General features: G+C 36.7%; 2 protein-coding genes across 3 annotated transcripts in view; one reads left to right on the top strand and one right to left on the bottom strand.

Annotated features, from left to right (window-relative positions):
• LOC129366320 (astrotactin-2-like) overlaps positions 1–20,248 on the top strand; it is a 230,661-nt gene that overhangs the window by 160,418 nt on the left and 49,995 nt on the right. Inside the window, exons 14-16 of the mRNA XM_055040101.1 lie at positions 7,412–7,536; positions 8,956–9,060; positions 9,216–9,395. Of these exons, the coding sequence (XP_054896076.1) occupies positions 7,412–7,536; positions 8,956–9,060; positions 9,216–9,395 (410 nt within the window). The remainder of the gene's footprint in view (positions 1–7,411; positions 7,537–8,955; positions 9,061–9,215; positions 9,396–20,248) is intronic.
• trim32 (tripartite motif containing 32) lies at positions 12,838–19,077 on the bottom strand. 2 transcript variants are annotated; one of them, XM_055040102.1, is made up of 2 exons: positions 18,597–19,077; positions 12,838–18,002 (listed from the first exon to the last, which is right to left on the bottom strand). In XM_055040102.1, the coding sequence occupies exons 1-2, from the start codon at positions 18,674–18,676 to the stop codon at positions 15,950–15,952; spliced, it is 2,133 nt and encodes a 710-aa protein (XP_054896077.1). In that variant the 5' UTR covers positions 18,677–19,077; the 3' UTR covers positions 12,838–15,949. The 2 variants fall into 2 exon arrangements, with proteins under 2 accessions (XP_054896077.1, XP_054896078.1); XM_055040103.1 differs by having other exon boundaries at positions 18,977–19,038.

The raw sequence follows: 20,248 nt of genomic DNA, 5'->3' as shown, positions 1-20,248 counted from the left end.
AATGATCTAAACATACAGCCAAATCAACACAGAAAATTTTCACCCAACACAAAATCAACCTTTACCAGGTCAGAGTTAGTTCAAACTAACGGACTTGTGAATAATATTCAAAATGTACTCTGCTTTTTTTCCCAACCATCACATCCAGTCCCCACAAATCTGCAATTGTAAGATGATATAAGAATGGATGGATTGATGAATAGATACCATTTCTGGGATTTAATTCCTCTGAAAAGAGCATAAAAGATGGTCCATGATTGAAATGTCCTCAAAAGTATTTTTTGCAGGTGTGCCAATATTTAATATCCATGATTTTGTTGAATGGAGTTATTTCTTAATGTGGGGTTTTACACCCAATTGATAAACGTTCTTAAATTAAAGGTCAGCATTTTCAGTATTTGGCTTTTTTTTCACAATTAGGATTAAAATGATTTATTTCAGGGCTTTTCACGCACATCTATCAACATCTGGACAGTGCCGTATCATTGCCTTTCTAATGCTACTTTACAATTACTTGCAGTTTCTTCTTAAGCCCATGAGATTCTGTCATTGACCATTTCACCTACAGCCTTTCACAAGGTAATGGTATAATACAGCTAATTGTCCCTCTATAATGTGATTTACAAAGCCAGACTTTTAAAATGATTACAACTAAAAAAATATGAGTGAATGACATCAGCTTTTGAATAGTCACCTCAAATGTAGCAGAAAACTTACTATTTAATCAGACCCCATGAAAGTCGCATTGCCTTGAAGTAACGATAGCAAATAGAAGGAATACAAAGAGCGCTCACAGTTGGCCCATTACCGCTGATCAAATGCAAGATGATAAAGCATGTGGGGGAAAAAAAAGTGATGAGATTACTAAAAGCCTGTTGTGTATCTTTTCTGAATCAAGATAACACAATGTGGAGCAGGCCTTGATGAAAACAGTCCTTGCACGCATCTTGCATGAGGACGATCACACTCTCATTTAAGAAGCCAGTAGAACTGAATGCAATTACTGCAAGGCTTTGGTCTGAGCAAAAATCTTCCTGAAGTGCGCTTCTATGTCCCCTACCATTCAGACTCCAAAGAATTTGATACATAAGTGTTTTTCGTATGAGCATAAAAATAAGTAATTTGCAATGATATTTGCCTGTTAAATTGTTTTTTGACAACAACAAAAAAAGCCTGGAAGGTGAATTATGCGGCTGCTTTTCAGTTTTGCCAACTGTGTGTAGATAACCCCCTGTTGTATTTCACTTTCTTCCTGTCAACCACTTGAAAATATTTTCAAGCTTTCGGGACAAAGTCTTGTAGAAGTTGTTTTTGTTTGAAAGGATGTAAAAGAAAAGCAGAAGACCAAATGTGACAGGAAATTGGAGAACTATTAGACCCTTTTTTTGTATGAGCTCCATTAAAATGGCTGGTTTAAATTAGACTGCCCAGGTGAGGATAACATAAAAAAGTAGAAAGGCTAGAGCACTAATCAGTTCCACAGCCAGAAGGCCTGCTTGTCCCCCTGCTCTGCATTACCACGTGCCATCTTTATGGTAATGCTCCCTGCTGCCAGAGTTCATTTCCACAATTTCCTCAGGCCAATAGAGATATTAAAGCGCCCCCCCTTTTTTTTTTTTTACAAGCACGCTCACATTGTATTTCAATTGTATACACGACTCAGGGGAATGAAAGTGAGGTGGAGCGCTTAATATTTGTGTGCCAGACAGAGACAGTTAAGAGGAGAGAGTTGGACAAAAAACACTGAATAATGTAATGCTTTGGCATTGAAACACTGGTAACACTTCTCCCTGTCATCTGACTCAACATGTCCCCGAACATTAGCAATTACTTTGCAAGTCATGCACATTGTCCGTCAAAACAAACTCTGCAGCTCCATTAGAGACTGTTTCATTCACAGCATCAACTCCCTAGCCTAATCAATACTGGCCATGACAAGTCACCAGATCCTCTCAGTGGAATCATTTGTCAACTGAGCGATGGCTGCAGCTGTAATGAGAGATTGTAACATGACTCTCATGGTAAACATGTCTGATTGTTTGTTTTCACACCGCAAATTAGGCTTTCTGCTCACGCTGCCCTTTAATAACTTTTAATTTTCTCCACCAGGCCTGTTGCCCAGGGTGACACTGGGTGCTTTATCTCTGTTATGAGGCCCTCTGTCTGGCCCCTCTTGCCCCAGCATTTATTCAGATAAGAGATATTACAGCTGCTGAGCACATGCAACTGAACCAGCAACACAGCCGGCTCTTATGAATCTGTGATTATGCATTCCAACAAATTGGTGGATGGCTCTCGTGGGCATGTGTGGCAGAGATTTTCAAAGCAATCATCAAGAAAAAAATAGAACAATCTTTCGGAATGATTTACATCAGAAAATTGGACAATAAATATTTTAATTCAGATATTTTATGATGAAGCAATATTTATTACGCAAACACTGTCAATATTTACATTCATGAGAGGAAAAGTATTTGCAGTGATGATTAAAAACTGAGAATCTTTTAATTTTACATTTATTTTGGGATAATAGAAATGAGTTGGTCCTTAATTATTTTTTTATTGCCTCAAGCACACAAAAACATAGATAACACTGTCATTATAAATAAATTAAAAAGAAAACCAAAATGGAAAATTTGTACACATCTGGTTCCATATATTTGATTTTTGTCAGCAGCTGGATCATGGAACAAGATATTCGAAACATTCTAAACATAGCAGCAAAGCTACAGCAAAGGGGCTGAAAAACAAACAAACATGGAGTTCCAGTCACTTGCACTGAAGTTGATTAAAAAATGTGCAGTAACATGTCAAAAACCTCTGAGCTGAAGCAATGCTGTAGAGGAAAACCATCCTTAGCAGTAGGAGAAACTAATAGTCATACAGAAAAATACCTTTCAGGACATTGCTGCTATTGAATCAGACTTTGTACTCAGTATTTGCACAAACATTTCCATTGTGCCCTCATCTTTTTTTTTTCCTTTTTCATTTTTTGAAGTGACATTGTGTAATTTCTCAGTTTCCATACTCTTGAGTTCACATTCAAGTAGTTCTAACATTTGTTAAAGTCAAAACTGTTTTCTAGCTAGCTGTTGTCATTTTACTTGATGGCAGACAATGTATATTTGGCTTTGAATGATTTCTTTTTTTGTATTTTAGCAAAGCTGTGAGACTTTTATGACTTTGTTGGATTGTGTTTTTTCTTTAGAAAAATTAAGTGCACTTGTCCTTTTTGCCAGATGTTAAGGCCAGTATCATTTAAAGCTAGATTGAAAAATGAACAGCCAATCCATGTGATTGTAGTAATTGGCAGTAATTACCACTCATAGGTGATAGGTAAATAATAATAAAAAAAAACATTAAAAGGTTTTTCTTTTGTATTTTTTTTCAGGAGATGATTTGTGAAACCAATAAGGAGGGTGAAAAAAAATCCAAAAAATGTATAGTTTTTGTAGGGATTGTATTGAGTTGAGAGAAACATAAGAAAAGTACAATATAAAAACTGCACTTAACAATACCAGAGGTATTCTAGATATGAAAATCACCTCTATGAAGGAGAAATTCATTTGAAAGTTATTGTCTTTGTGTGCAGCCAATTTCAGCAGCACTGATTCCTAGAAACATTTAAATGAAGCTTGCTTCAGGAAGTTGGTTTGTTTTTCAGAGTTGCATTTGTATATTTTAATCGGTGGCATACTTTATTAAATGTCAGAAAGCTATAGAACCTTGCAAAATTCAGACTGTTCCTAGAAAAAAAAACTTGATACTAAAAGATTGCCATTACTTTTGTCAAACGAAATGACTTTTTCCTTTTTCAATACATCACACGGTGGTATTTCCTTCCTCCTTGCCAGCCGTCTTTTATCCACTCTGACACCTTTTCAGCTTACCCAGTATGCTGCAGCAATTTTTATCTTCAGCTTCAAAAAAACCCACCTCCTTTGTGCACTGTACTGGCACCCAGTGGCTGCTCACATACAGTTCAAAGTGCTGCTGTTAGTTCTAATCCGACAACGCTACCAGGGGTTTACTACCCTATGATTGCTCAGTGTGAGTGACTGTTAACAGTCTCATCCTTAGCTTTTGCTTCACTGTCCGCCCCTCTCTGAGGTAAACTGACCATTGCTCTGTCATGCCTAGACTTTTCAGCCCATATTCAGGTTGGATGCTTTTTCTTCTGGTGTCTGAGAGGATAAACATTTTTAAAAACTCCAATAAATCCCAGATGAGACATTCTGAAAACAGCTGCCTGTGTGATTCAGCGTTTTGCCTGCCTACCCCACAGAATCATGCATTTTCCTCCAAAGAACTCCATAACAATGAATAGTGCATAGTGCAATCTAACTATAATATGTGCTGTTTCTTTTTCCCTTTTTTTTTTCTTTTTTGTTTCCAGTCTTTTCAAGTCTACATAAGTGCAGCAATGTTAAACACTCATAAATGCTTTGGGTAAAGTCAATAGTTTTTCTCTGACACGGAGACAGAGCAGCCTCTGGTGGTTACATTTATGATTGCGCTTGCCCCCTTCTCCACTGTAAAGTCAAGCATTTATTGATTATCACATTCCAGAGTTCAGACAATGTGGCTCTTGACTTTAGTTTATAACTGACTACCAATTTATACTATAATTAATCTTTAGCGATTACGCGTTAGTGACTTAAATTGCATCCTAGTAATTTAAATTGTGCTTTCACCTTTCTCAGCCTCTGCCCTTTCATAAATTAGACAGTTTTGCAAATATGTAATTCATTTTTCATGCTATCAGAATTATTTTTTTTGTTTTTAGTCATAATTTGTTTCTAGTCATCTTAAATTCAGATTTTTTTTAATGCATCCCTTAAATAATATAAATTACCTGTGTATCCATCCATCCATCCATCACTCTGTATCTCTATAAATCTATATGCTTATACATTTATGTATGAATGTGAAAACTAATTTTGTCTTTCAAAATATGTTGTAAAACTGCTTAATTAGGAGTCAGAAGAGTCTTCAAAAGCTTTGACCTGAAAAGGCTGCACACGCTCAATTAGCAGCCGAGGCGGAACAGAAACTCTGATAGCCTTTGTAAGCTTGGCACCAATGACTAGTATTTTAATTCAATTCTCTTTTCCTCTGGGAATTAGCAAGTATTTATTTCAGATTGTCTCTTACCACAAAGGAAACTTCTGAGTGAAGAAAAAGGGAATCCTATCGTATCCTTACACTTCCTTAAGCATGTTTATCAATGATATTGATCTGCAGTCAAACTGATAGCTTTAATATAACCATTCTTTTAATATTCATTTAACATTATGGTTTAAGCGTAAACGTGTCGACAGGCAAGCAGCATCTGCAACAAAATTACAGATACATTTTATGTCTTAAACTGAGATACACAGACTCAAAAGGATACAAACTGAGGCAGAAAAATCCATGCTCATCTATCATTACAGGTTCTGGGGAGTTTTCTTTTTCTTTTGGCACATTTTTTTTTTTTTTTTAACACTTTCAACCGATTTCAGAAAAGTGTAACTGAAGGATAGTAGGGCTGTAGGCAACAGAAAAAATCCAGAAAGGTTCACTGCTGGGTTTGAGACTGAGCACAGAACAAACAATTGTCACAGTCTGTCTGCAGGTAGAAATATTGAAGTTGACATCCGGCTGTGATAAAGAAAAAATGGATGTGAGACTGAAGGTGTTGCTTATTGTAGCAGTGAGATGGGCTATAGCAGTGCTCCCAGTGAAACGGTATAGCTGGAGAAAATGCATTGAAAAAAGTAAGAATGATACAATGAAAAAGTTTTCTAGTGTTTGTCTCAATAATTTGGGAGGCAAACATTAATTAACACTTGCCTTCTAAAAAACATATGTACTGTATGTGTTCCATTTATTTATTTGAAAAAATATTGTTTTTTACTGACTAAAAAACAATATTTATCTTCAACAAATGGAGAACTAAAACAAAAGAATGGAAAAAAGACACTAAAAAGAGAATTTATGTTCCAAATTTCTCAAGCTATCTTCATTTTTATTTTTGTCTTGCATACTCATTACTGAAGAGGCAGAAGGGTTTTATGTTGACACTATAGCAGGGAAAATAAGTACTGAACACATCAACATTTTTCTTCATGAGGCTAGAGAGCTGCACGGTATACTGAATGTGTTTGTCAATGTGTTCAATATTCTAATCACGAAGGAAATGCTTGAGTGCAATATTTTGGAGGCTATTAAATTTCAAGTGACATGCATGCAAATTTATTTATTTGGCCTGTTGAATGGAATTTCACTGCCCTTAATGCCCAGACCCAAATGCAGCTGTGATGCTAATGCTTGCAAAGAGTGTTAGAGACATTAAAAAAACAGGAGAAGATGGAAAAGATTCACAAAAGTGAACTAGCATTCTAGCAATACTCAGTAAGAACTTCAGCTACATGTTTTCGGATGGTTCATGGAGTTATGAGTGTATTTCTCATGGGGCTACTTGTATGCATTTCACACCAAATGAAATATGTTAATTTCTACACTTGAGAACAACACCAGATACGTAAAGCCACAGAAAGAAAAGTTAGTGTGGAGTATACTTGTATTACTCATTGTGTGTCGGTGTTAATGGCTCAAAACTTACATAGTTATAAACATGCATCCATGTATAGTTTATTATCAAAATGAATTTGGTTTAGTGTGTCGTAATATAACCAAATGTTGTGAAGCATCTTAGACTCTGTTTTGGGCAACCTTGCTTTTAAATGGGCACACCAAAGTGGCTAAAGAAGAGGAACGCCTCTCAGTATGTCAAGGACAGGCCACATCTAGGCTTGAAAATCCATATAGCTACAAATCATCTGGGTCCACGCGCCTTCTAAAGGTTCTTTGAGCCACAGCCTGAAGCTGGCTGATTTAGTTAGCAATCAATATGTTTTCTGTGAGCATAAGCCACGGTAATCTTTTTACAGCACCTCTCCTCTCGCTCTTTCCTCTTATCCATTGCCCTTGTAACCCTCAAATCTAACCATGCGGCTGTGATTGCTTCTGGAAGGCTTTGTGATTAGAGCAAGTAAAGGGGGAAGCAACAGGAAAAAGCTGGATAAAAGTTGATATCAGGAAGTAGTGAAAACCCAGAGTTTATGTGGCACAAGGAGTGAAACCTCTGCTCCTTTCATAAGATTCAAAAATGGATTAGAGGAATGGGTGCTTCTGCTTAACATGCTTCCATAATGCACTGAGAATCTTTTTGACATGACTTACAAATGCTTTATTTCAAGAAAAGTCCTCTATTTGCTAAACTATAAGGTAGCAGGACAAACAACCTGAATTTCTGAAAATTCTCAACTAGTTCATATGCAGAACAGATCAGGTAAATACATCATATATGGCATAAGGATTCCTTTAGAAATAAAATTCTTTCTTTCTTTTTTTTTTTTTATCTTAGGGACAACAACTATATTAAGGACTTTCCACAATTAGCCGATGGTCTCATGGTCATCCCCTTGCCAGTCGAGGAACAGTGTCGGGGAATCTTGTCAGAGCCATTACCCAATCTGCAGCTTCTGTCAGGTAAAAGGGATTCAAGGAGTTTTTATCCATATTTTCGCAACTTCATGAATAATAAAATCATTGGATTCATGTAATCTAGTCATGATTTTTGGCTTTTATAAATGTCAAGTCACTGGAAACTACTGTGTCAATGTGCACCTGAAATGAATTTAACCTGCAAAACAAACCAGCAACAGCTTAAGATTTATAGCAACATGTCATTCATAGAGTTTAAATTTGTGTAAAAGCACTACAAAAATGTTCGTAGTGATTTGTAAACAGAATCTCAAATGTGATGATAGCTTTGACAAATACTGTAGCTAAAGTCAAAACATTTTGAGATTATAAAAAATAAAATGTTTATTTGTATTCAAAAAATTAAAAAACGAATTATTTAGAATTAGATGTATTCTTTGAACTCTGGGAAGCATAAAGATTTCATCATAGTACTGATTTTAGTTAAGAATTGGTGCTTCTTACCACTTAAAAAGCAGGGATTGAGTTGAAATTAAGGGCAAGTTCTCTATGTAAAATATTTTCGTTATGAAGATTAATTGCAAAAAAAAAAAAAAAAAAAATCAAAATGTGAAATTCAGCAGCTGTTTTTACCTTTCCTGTTTCAAAATAATAGAGCTGACTATTTAAGAAATATACCATATGGCCTTAGGCCTTTTGGAAATAATGTCACCTTTCAGAGTTGTTGCTATTTGTTCAGAATAAGAAAATATACCATAGATATTGAGCATTTGCCAAATCTGTCACCTGATCTATGATTTTATCCTGTTATGTCACTGTATTTTCTGGATAGTCAGTCAGAGATTGTCTCAGACCTCCACCTGCACCTTTGCTCCCTAATCCGTCCATTAGCTAAATTGGCATTTGGGCCAAGCTGATCTCTAAAATCTTTTACTGGGGATCCGCTTTCACCACAATTGGACGCATGCGTACACAAAGTAAATTGCCCTTTTCTTCCCAGCGTGCGAATGTCTCAGGTGTAAATCGCTTCAGAGAGGCAAAAGGTCAAGATTCCTGTAAGCAGTTTCTTTGTTTATTTTCCCTTGCTCTTCACTTTTGTAGCTTTACTTCTAAACTGGTGTGAAAGTTAGGTAATTGAATTGCGCTGAAAGCCAAGATTGCTCGATTCTAATGGCAGCAATCCAATTGGAGTTCAAGCTGCACCGTATATCACCATTGATCCAGGAGCAGCTGGGTTGTGGGCTCTGATGATAAATGATGTTAAGGCAATATTGGGTTGTAATGGCTGTGCAATAAGCCTGTAATGATGAAAATAAAACAATGGATTTATTTAGGTTTTCATTTGTCATAAACTTCTACCTCTCTTTATGAGTCCTCCCCAGTAATTTGTTTAAATTCTTGTGTTTGTGGTATGTGCTCTTTTGTCTTCAGTTCTGTCTCCTTCCCGTTTTCTTTCTTCATCAGGCGATGCCCAGTTCAGTGAAGCGGTAGGCTATCCCATGGTTCAACAGTGGAGGGTGCGCAGTAATCTTTACAAAGTCAAACTCAGCTCGATAACCTTATCCACAGGTCAGTGACTGAAAAATGTAATTTGGATTTCATCGTTCATCACGTCACGAATATAAAAATCAGTCAACGCCTAAATAAATGTGACACCTCTGGTTTTAATCTGGCCAATGTGAAAATCTATTTACTTTTGTTCCATATCTTCATTTATTTGGTAGAATTTTCTAAGGTGCTGAAGACGCTTTCAGGTGAGAGCACACGCGAGGAGCTCCTTGCTTTTCTCCAGCAGTACGGCAGTCATTATGTGTCAGAGGCCCTTTATGGCTCCGAGCTCAGCTGCAGCATCTACTTTCCCAGCAAGAAGTCCCAGCAGCAGCTTTGGCTGCAGTACCAGAAAGGTGAGTAAACTCACCAAATTAGAGAATGGCAAAGTATCCGTAGGCCTAATTTGCAAAAGCATGGATGCAGAGCTACTGTCGCATGTTCTTTAAGCTGCCATGTGTATTGACTTATCTAAGGAACTAGTTTAAGTGGGTCTGAATATGAAGAAATGAAGCACATCTTGTATCAGGAAACTACATAAACCTGTTGCCTCGTACAGTGTGTGTACTGGAATGGAAGATGCAATTTACTCCCATGTTACTTTCTCCCTCATACTTAATAATTACTTGTCCATATGCAGATTGAGGATCAATGTTCTGCATGCCACCAAGTGGCCAAATTATTATTAATACAGCTAATCAAAACCTTCCTTCAACATGAACCACTTCAAGCATTTAGCATGCTCAGGTTAATGAATTCTAATCTGTGCAGACAGAGCTTCTGCATAGCTTGCCATTAAAGTCAGGTAAAGTTTTGATGGATCATTGATGTTAAATCTGAGTAGCACTTTCTTAAATTAGAAAGTCCTACTCAGTAAACACGTTCCTGTGTTTAGTCGATTACAATCCTCTCGCCACAAAATGTTTTAAAATGTCCACAAAACTTGCCAGACTGATAAAGTTAACGTTACAGAATCAGATTCGTCGAAAAGTGATGAAATCTTAATTATTTAGAACCACTATGTCTTTGCACATTACAGAAACAAACACATAGAAAATGTGAAACAATGTGACAGAGGGTATAATTAAAGTATTAAAGTGAATACAGGCATTGATGTTTGTTTGTGTGCCAGAAAAACCTCTGGTAGAAAGTGGGAGCTTGACCAAAAGAAAAAATAAATGTGTTGAATGGAATCTCTTTTAACATTGACCCGTTTTGACCATGTTTCCTTATTCTAAGAAAATGTTTGTAGAAAGACGTATGCAGTATGAATATGTTTCATTAAGGTTGAATCAATATCCCCGGTCTGTATACAGTATACAAGAAAGTAAGAAGGGTAAGTCAAATTATATTTGGTGGAATTAACAAGATAGAAGAGCACGGGAAGTTCTTTTTTGTTTTTTTGAGAAACAAAATAGTGCTTTTCATTCCAATTATTCTTGTTGTTTACCCATTAGTTGTTCTTTTCATTTTCTATTTGTTGGTGAAGGAAAACATTGAGTCATGAAAGAGATGACCCTTGGATGGATTAGCTACCTATCCAGAGTGGAGTTCATTGGTAGCTTGTAATTGGCTGGACTGTGACCACGAATAAGAAAACGAACGTGTTCAAAATATTTGGATGTTTTTTGTTTTGTTTTTTTTCCCTGGATTACCAATGTGCTGTACAAATAAATCCATGGGAGATATTTACTTCACTTTGTCTCAGACAAAACCTAGATTTTAAGTGTTTCTATGACCATTACGTGTTAGGACCAAAACAAATAAGTATTCAGACCTTTAAATAAAATGACAACAGCATAAAAAATACTTTAGAATGTGGATAAAAAAGTTTCTTCAGACACTACACATCTTGTTTATTATGTTATATTTTAGGAGTTCTGTGTAATTTCTTAGAAACAAACTCATTGGTATGAATACTTCAAAAATGAATAACAAAAACTACTGCAGATAATTTAGTTTACTGGTTGACAATGTTTATTGCACTCAGGATTATCAACAATACAAACATGATTTTGAGTACATCAATAAACGACATGGGAGTTTGATTCACTGTAAACAAAATGCTGTATAATAATATGAATGAACAACTCTGCATCTGTAATAAAGGATATAATTAGAGGATGTGAGATACTCAACAACTCACCACACTGAAACAAGGACACTTAACTTTTCAAGCATTTGAAACTTTTTTTTCTGTAACTGTTATTCTTGGTTATTTTGTTACTACTTAAAGTGATCACTAAGAGATTTTTAATGGTAATAATGGCATGCAGTTGATAGAGTATTAAGTACTGAGATGGATTTGCATGAAAATAAAGAGATGGACAAAGATGTAACGACACAAAGAAGACGCCTATGGCAAACTTGAACTTATACTCTAACCTTGCTTGTCTAGTTTTATTTTGTAATAGTCAGATTCGCTGCTATGCATGTTTTATGTTCCTCACAATAGATGGGGATAAATATGCAGAGTAAAGGTTGTCTTGGAAACATTACATTTTAGGTAATTATAGATTATGCTCTAATGAGCAAATCTGTATTGGGAAATGCAAATATACAGAAGACAGAGAATAATAAACAGAGTATTGAGAGTATACATGGAATCTAAGGAATCGACATACCATAGAGACTATTGTCAGGGTGTATGGAAAATCGCCTGCATTTTCACTGTAAACTTCAGGCCAGCATGCTGACAGAAGCCTCCTATATTTTCCCTTCATTTAAAAAACGAGAAAACACATCAACAATTTGGAAATATTTGGTGTTTTAAAAAAGAAGCAAACTTTTTAAAGTGTCTATGCATCTGTCCCTTTTTTCAAAATGCCATTTCATAACAAATTTGCAAATAATGAAAAGCATACCTGCAATCCAGCAGAACCAGTTAATATTAACTTGGTGAATTTCAAGGTGGTAAACTACTGCTAACTTTATAGGGTGATATTCTATTCTTGCATTTAATCACTATAAATGATAACAAAAATAATTATATTCAAAATAATATTTTAGTAGTATTATGAATACTTTCTGTTTTGCTTTTTAGAATAGCTGACATGTTATCCATTTTATATGTTATACTTGTGTAAATATTATGAATTTTAAATTTTTACTCAAGATTATCACATCGCATGGGTCTCTTGTGAGACCATGCCTAAACTCAGAGCATTCCATAGTTAAAGGATTAAAGACATGTTGTTGGCTTCAATGTGTCTAATTTTACTGCCAAAAATTGGGAGTACTTCATAGTTAATGTACAATACACAATGCCTTTGAATAAAACCCTAAGTGAAATGGTTCTTTACAGAAGGGAAAAGTAATTAAAAAAAAAAATAAAAAAAAAAACATTTGTTTTGTTGTACTTCTACTCATTTTTTTTGGTATTCTTAATATTGCTTTCAACTATGATCTTGACTGTGTCTGTGGATTGGCTCATACATCCACAATGACATGGTCCTCTGCATCTGGAGTAAAGCTCTGGTGTTACTAAGTTGCAGTGCAATTTTGCTTTTACTCAACAAGCCAAAACAACTGAGATCAAACTAAGTGATGTCACAGTGTTACGTATCAGCTCTGTGTGGTTATGTATATATGCATGTAAATATTAACATACCAGGTTTGGGTATTTTACATGGGAAGAACAAAAATCTTAGGCATGAGGACTTATATTCATTGCCTATGATAAGGTAACACTACAACTGTTCTTGGTAATGCCTCAAAGAACAACTGAGTGCATACCCATATTGCTAATTATATTGCTCTCTAGGCTTTATAACAATTTTTCTCTTCGACAAAATGAAATGAAATGTTTGGCATGATAATCAAGATTTAATGATTTCCTTCACAGATGCAACTCTGGCTTCTTCAAACTTTATTGAAACATTAATTCATTCCACTGCCAATTTCACACTAAAAAAATAAAAAGCAAAAACAAATATTAAATTATTCTTTTTAAAAATAACTCTACAAGTTCAGAGTTAAACTACTGGCTTCAAATATTGGACGCATTTATCTCCTGTTACAATTCTCACAAAAAGGTTCTTGACAGTGTAGCACTTCAGATAGTCTTGATAAATAGAAATGATTGCCTTTTATATTTGATCTTTTACCAAGTGAAAATTCTCTGTGATGATGCATCATAGTGAGACATAAACCACCTTCGAGACACTGAATGTTCAAGGTTGGTCCCTATGTTTCCTTGTCAGACTTTTGACCCAGTTCTGATGTACGTGTCTCTCCTGGAATAGCAAGAACACAAAGTATATTCTGTCTGATGACACGTTACCACTGAATAAAAGTTGTCAATAAACAATAATAAACCCCCAAAGAAAAGCGCCACAACTCAGCCAGTTGCATGTGAGTTATGTGGCACCAATTTACATCTTTGTTTTTCTCGCATTTTTGTGTTCACCTCCTGCAAAACTGCATTGTATGCAGTAAACATTATTTCATTCCTAATAAAATAAAAACCATGAAAAATTGATCAACATGCACTAGAAATTCCAAACACTTCCAGAATCTTGTCAAAAAGAAAATTCACCCAAGATTCCTCTAGTTCTCTAGCCTCCTAACAAGTCATGTATATTTGAAAGCATTTCTAATGATCAACCTCCCCAGATGCGTTGCATGTTTTCATCCTAATACAGCACTGAGACTGTTAGTAAATGGAAGACTACATTGTTTGTGATCCAATTACACACAAACAAATTGCACACCCTTTCCAAATTGCACTAACATGCTTAATGCATGTTTAAAAAACACGGTCTTTTTGTCTGTGTTTTACTAGTAGACTTGTACATATAAAATTGTCTCAAAAAGGCCTGAAATGGTATCATTTAGCACATCTTTTTCAAAATTTGGAAACTTGGAGAGGTATGTCCTATTTTAGTTTCCATCACTCAAATCATCGCACCTCATTTGGAATATAAGAACATCTCTTCTCTGGTTATTACACACACAGATCTACTAACTTTGAGAAATCTGGCACTGTGCTGGTGGAATCAAATGGAGATGAAGAGCTCTGACCCAGGCAATAAATCATGAATTGACTAAAATTTGGAGCAAGGCAGATGGACTTTGATTGCAGCATTGTATATTCAAGAAAATAAATATGATTAAGAAAGTAAAAACAACTAAAATCAAAAAGAAATTCTAAAATGTTAATTCAATAAATCTTAAACAGGTACATCTGACAACATATGAATATTGAGCGAAAGGTTTAATATTTTTGTCACTCATGTCAGAAAGTGATAATAATATATTAAGATATATAAGTGATATATGGATTTATTACACATAGTAATATTTCAAGCCCTTGTTTCTTTAATTTTGATAAATCTTTGTTTTTTTACAGAATAACTCAAATTTTAGTGTTTCCAAAAATGGGGTGTTTCCAAAAATGCTAATATAGTAATAGAGTTAAATATTGGCAAGTCATTGTGTCACACCTTAATCAGCTGATTAACTCAAAACACCTGCAAGGTTTTTCTTTTCTTAGCTTCTAAATGGTCTTAGTCTGAGTCAGTGGGCTGCACATGCATGGGGAAGAATGATGATTTAACATATGTTCAGAAGACAATCACTGACACCCTTCATAGTGAGGTAAGACACAAAAAGGCCATTTGTAAGAGTGCGTATCCAAATATGTACATGTACAAAGTTGAGTGAAAGAAAAAAGGTGCGGTAGGAAAAGGTGCAATAAGGAGAACCAGAGCCTTAAAAGGTATTGTCAAGCAAAATGCATTAAAGAATTGCGGAAGCTTCACGTCGGGTGGATTGAGGCTAGAGTCAGTGCATCAAGAACCACTTACACACAAATGCTATCCTGAACCGATTCCACTTAGGGTAGCACCAGCAATCTGGCCTGAACTGAAGCTCACAGAGAATCAATGGGGTGTAGTCAAGAGGAAGATAAGATATCAGACCCAACAGAGCAGATAACCTGAAGGCAGCTATCATAGCACCCTGGGCTTTAATTACGTCAGCAAAGCCACAAGCTAATTGCCTCCATGCCACGTTGCATTCCTGCAGTTATTCATGCGAAAGAAGGCCCAGCCAGGTATTGAGTGCATCAAAGTAAAACACTTTTCAGAAGCCTGATATTTTTGTTTTAAATTTTCCCTTTTATTATATCTGTGTCTATCATTATACCATAATGATAGACACTACAAGAAACAAAGGCTTGACATTTTCACTTTATTATTCTATGTAATAAATGACCTTCAATTTCTGAAAGGAATGACAAAATATATTGAACTTTTACACAATATTATTTTATTTTCTGGAGATGTACCTCTAACGCCCCACACCACATCAGGTTATGATTTTATGGTTAAATACTCTTTCTATAAGAAGTAAATATTTGACATTTAATTTTCCCTGAATATTACAGAATGAAAGCTGATTCTTAGTTACTTTTTGCCATTAGAGACAGGTCAAGTAAATTTTAAAGCTGCCAGCTGCATTCAGTAGAAATAGTTACTGTGCTACTAAAACCTAATAATGGGACATAGTGACAAGTCAATAATAAAGTGCAATACAGGCCAACAGCCTTGGTTTTATTTATTTCATATGTAAATCTGAAAATGTTTTCTACCCTTCTGACAAATCGTTCTCAATCAAATTGCAGTAAGTCGCATAGTCATGCTTGAATGGGGACACCAAGGCTAACAGAGAAGGGCTCTTTGTGCTTCATAGCTTAAACACCAATGGCTTGTTTTTCATGATCTACTTGGACAACTTGCTATAGTGATAAATATAATAAGCCACCTGGGAACCAAGCTGGGAAAGACAATAGTCTTTGCTGCAGCTACACTACAGAGACAAGTAATAAAGTTATCTCTTCTCAAACTTCAACCAGACCAACCACACACACCCACTAAATCTCTTAAGTTCACAGGGAGAAAAAGTGTTTCTAGGAAGTTGAAGAATGCCTCCTTTGAACGTATGTAAAGACTTTGACACAGTGATCCCAACAATCAAGCACTAGCAGCTGTCCTTTCTGGGTAGTGGCCACTCCCACAGGACAGCTCAGTCCTTCTTGGATCAGAATGTTAAATCCTCCTTCTTTGGGAAACTGAAGAATTTCTTTCCTGCCACTGTCTGTGACCAGCAAATCACCGTTGGCATCCACACACATGCCAGTGATGCAGCGGAAGTCCTCTGTTTCGGAGAAAAAGTGGCTGAGCTGTTTCCCCAGCTGGCCATCGGTACCCACTGAGCCAATGGAGAAGCCTCCTTCGAAATGAGGCTCGTTCTGGCGCTTTTCGAAGTTCAGGGCCAGGCCTTGGGTAAAGTACACAGTTCCTGCAGCATCACATGTCACAAACTTTGGCCGGACTGCGGAACACAATCGGTTATAGCTGACTACACCTACATTGCGGTCCACTGCAAGGCACCACAGCTTTCCCCCCTCTACGTCTGACACCACAAACTGGCCTGATGGCATGGCAGTAATTCCCCAGGGTTTAATCAGCTGGTTTTTATGGCAGGCCACGTAATGCCCATCCATGGTATAGACTTTCACTGAATTATCATAGTTGTCAGTAACACCAATCAGGCCTTGAGGAGTCACAGCTATGGATAAAGGGATAAGGTTAGGCAGGTCAGCACCAAAGAAGCTCAGAACAAAGTTGTCTATGCTTGCATTGCGTCGGATTTCGCGCGGGACACCTTTACGATTGAAAATCTGGACACGGCAGTTCCCTCGATCGGCCACCAGTATATCACCTTGTAGTGAAACGCAAATGCTAACAGGTGAATTAAACATCCCAGGCAGCGCTCCTTTGCAGCCCATCTTCTTTACAAACTGGCATACTGGTGGCCTGGAACTAGCCCCTGCAGATTCCCCACCTGCATCCATGGACTTTGACTTAAAGCTACTTGGTGAACCATATGTTGTCTCATCTACAGCTGAAACCATGTCAACATCACGATAAAGATCCCCTGGAACCATTACAGAACCACCTGTAGCACCAGAGGGCACATCATCTGCTTTAAACTCCAACAGTGTGTCTAGCCCACCTTTCTCATCATCTGTATTGACTGTGTAAGTGTTTGTGGTCAGACACCCCACTTCTATGGGATTAGAGTGTTCTGCTCTGGCTAGTGTTGGCTCTTGTAGCTGGAACTGTGTGGGTAAACTGCTTCTGAGGTCCAGCTCTTCATCATCACTTCCTGCGCCATCGTCCTTTAATAAAGCAATGTCACTCTGTCTTACCCTCACAGTCAGGTAATCGCAGCGTGAAACCACTTTTACCTCTGCGAGGTTAAGAAGATATGTCTGCTCCTCAAGAACCTGTGCATTGAGTTTTTCCACTTCTCCCAAAGAGGCTGTGAATGTCCTTCGAGATTTTCTGAGCTCTTCCTGAAGATGTAGCTCTGCCGTAGAATACTCTTGCTGAACTGCCCGATACTTCTGTCTCAAGCTCTTGGAAATGTTTTCAAGTGTTGTCTTTTTTTTCTGAATATTGCCCATAACGTCACGGAGGGCAGCCAGTCTACCATTCAGTTCTTTACGGCGCTGCTCAGCTGCCACTTTAATCGGCTGAACTGAGTGGCCTTCATGCAGGTGGCCATCCGCTTTACAGACCTCACAGAGAACTGTGGTGCAGTCATAGCAGAACTGTCTTGGTAGCCGGTTTCCACAGGTCTTGCACATTAGCGCCGCGGCAGCAGCACTGCAGGTCAAAGTGCAATCTATTATTTTCAGTACTGTAAGATTATCTGCCAGCTGGGAGATGCTGCTCATCCTGGAGACCTTGCTGCAAAAGGGGCAGCGGACACCATTGATGGTATTAGCCAACAGTTTCTCCAGACAAAGTCGACACACAGTGTGCCCACACTGCAGGAGTTTGGGTCTGAGTTGATCCTGGTTGTAAGTCTCCAGGCAGATAGGGCATTCGAGAACCTCCCTCATTAGGTCGGGGTCCAGAGAAGAGCAAGCTGCTGCCATTATGGTCTTTTCCCTTGAGTGAAAGAAAAACAAATTGTAATATTTTTCAATTTTGTCAAAAAAAATAAAACAATGAAATTACAACTGACAAAAATCTACATAAAACTATTTTTTGTTTAACTTCTAGTGATTCACAGTAGGGATGAGCGCAGTATATCAGCATAAATACAAAGTTAATTCACTGATATTGTGATAATGTTAAAGTCTAAGGAAGAATATTTACAAGTGTTTTGTTATAATTCCATATATAACAAAAACCAAGTATTGCGTACAGCAAAATTATCCATCCATCCATTTGTCCATCAACCCTTCCAATGAATAAATTGTCACTACATTTCTCAAAAACATACAAAAAGTAAGCTTTTAAATGCATGTATATCTATTTGTAAAAAACAATTTACTTTATTTCAAGTTGTAATAAATCATATTTTAGGTCTTCTGCTATTTGTAAACAAAGCTTTCTGCTACTTAATAATCAGTGTAATGTAATGTGACCAGCTGCTCGCTACCAAAGCATCTCGTTGTTATAACTGTAAGGGAGGCCCTGCGTGTCACACAGTTGGAAGAAACGAACTCAACTTATTTGGACGAGAAATCAAAAACTTACCGACGAAAAGAAATCCTATGCTGAAAGCTGACTGCTGTGTTGAGCTGGTGCTTTCTGCGGGCTGGCAGACATGATGTCATGCATGTGTGCAATCATATGCGAGCATGTAACACTTTGTTACAACAACGCCTGCGCATCAATTGCAGTTTAGAAACTGTCTGCTCCCTTAACTTACGCACAGCATGAAAGTAAAGGCCTCTCTATCTGACAACAAATGTTCACGGTGTACTGAAGGGTAAACACATCGAGACGGCGTCATTAAATATATATATATATATATATATAAATATATATATCCAGGACTGATTGAAACAGGACGTGCATCAAAACAAATGGTATTTATATTCGCTTTTGCGCGTAGATTTGCCTTTTAGCTTTACCTTTCCTCCAACGTCTGATAGACAAGTAAGAGGGTGTGTAGCCACTGACCTACAGCCGCTGTGTGGAGCTGCAATGCTGATGACTTCCTACGCAGAGCCGTAGGTTACGTAAAGCGCCTGCGTCAGAGACCGACGGTTGTTTTGATTGGCCCGTGATCAGGTTTTACACGCCGTGCGTCCATTTACTAAAAATTATAGTGCGGTTTCACCATGTCATAATCCATTAAATACTCAAATAATACCGCAATGTTTTGTGGAGATATTTTGTTGTTCTTTGCAAATAGCCCTGTTTTCAAAGTACAACATGAGGCCATGTTGTACTGCAAATGACGATAAAAAAAAAAATAAATAAAAAAAAAAAATAGTTAATAATCTGGCTGGACAAACTTAACAGAGTTTCAATTAAAGTAATTCTCAAAGGTTAAATTACGTACAAAACTATTTGTTAAGGTGTAACAGTAATGACTGAGAACGGCCTCTAGATGTCAGCATAGATCCACAGTAGAATATAGATAGATAGATAGATAGATAGATAGATAGATAGATAGATAGATAGATAGATAGATAGATAGATAGATAGATAGATAGATAGATAGATAGATAGATAGATAGATAGATAGATAGATAGATAGATAGATAGATAGATAGATAGATAGATAGATAGATAGATAGACTGTAAAAGAAAAAAATGTCTAGATCTGTGGAAGAAGAAGAAGAAAAAAACCTGCAACCTATATTAAAAATTTCACAATAAATCTTGAAGTCCAACCTAACAACCTCTAACTACGGATCAGTGTTTTGCATAAATAAAGATTTCAGGTTTGAGGGGTGGATGTTATTTTTGTTTGTTTTTTTCTTTTTTTTTTACAACTACTGAAAAGGACTTAGCCTAATTGTATTTTGTAACATTGCAGCACACCTACATTTTACAAATTCAAGAAATGTGTTGATTATCTTGCCAAAAGCAAGTTAATCAACACACACAAGATGACCAAAATACAGATTTGACCCAATAAGAAATCATTTCGGCTTATCAAAGCCTATGATTTTAATCACAAGGTACTTGCTGCCAATTTAAGTCCACCAACTTTTAATATCCTGGTAATTGTGTCATAACAAAAAATGCACATCATTAATTTAGTGTTTTTGGTTTTATGTCTGGAAACACTACTAAGAGTGCCTCTGGGTCACTGAAAAAAAATGTACAAAAAACCCCAAAACAAAACAAAACAAAAAAAAAAAAACGTGAATTGACGTAACTGCTAACAAAGA

Source organism: Poeciliopsis prolifica, unplaced genomic scaffold (assembly GCF_027474105.1).
Source record: "Poeciliopsis prolifica strain line A6 unplaced genomic scaffold, Auburn_PproV2 SCAFFOLD015, whole genome shotgun sequence".
NCBI classification, from domain to species: Eukaryota; Metazoa; Chordata; class Actinopteri; order Cyprinodontiformes; family Poeciliidae; genus Poeciliopsis; species Poeciliopsis prolifica.
This window is presented reverse-complemented; position numbering and strand designations above follow the sequence as displayed.

What these genes read in the sequence shown, in the direction of transcription:
- trim32 (XM_055040102.1), bottom strand. Translation starts at nt 18,676, where the DNA reads ATGACATCATGTCTGCCAGCCCGCAGAAAGCACCAGCTCAACACAGCA. An exon ending in CATAGGATTTCTTTTCGTCG is followed by an intron (nt 18,003 to 18,596) that starts GTAAGTTTTTGA and finishes CTTTCACTCAAG; the next exon opens with GGAAAAGACCATAATGGCAG.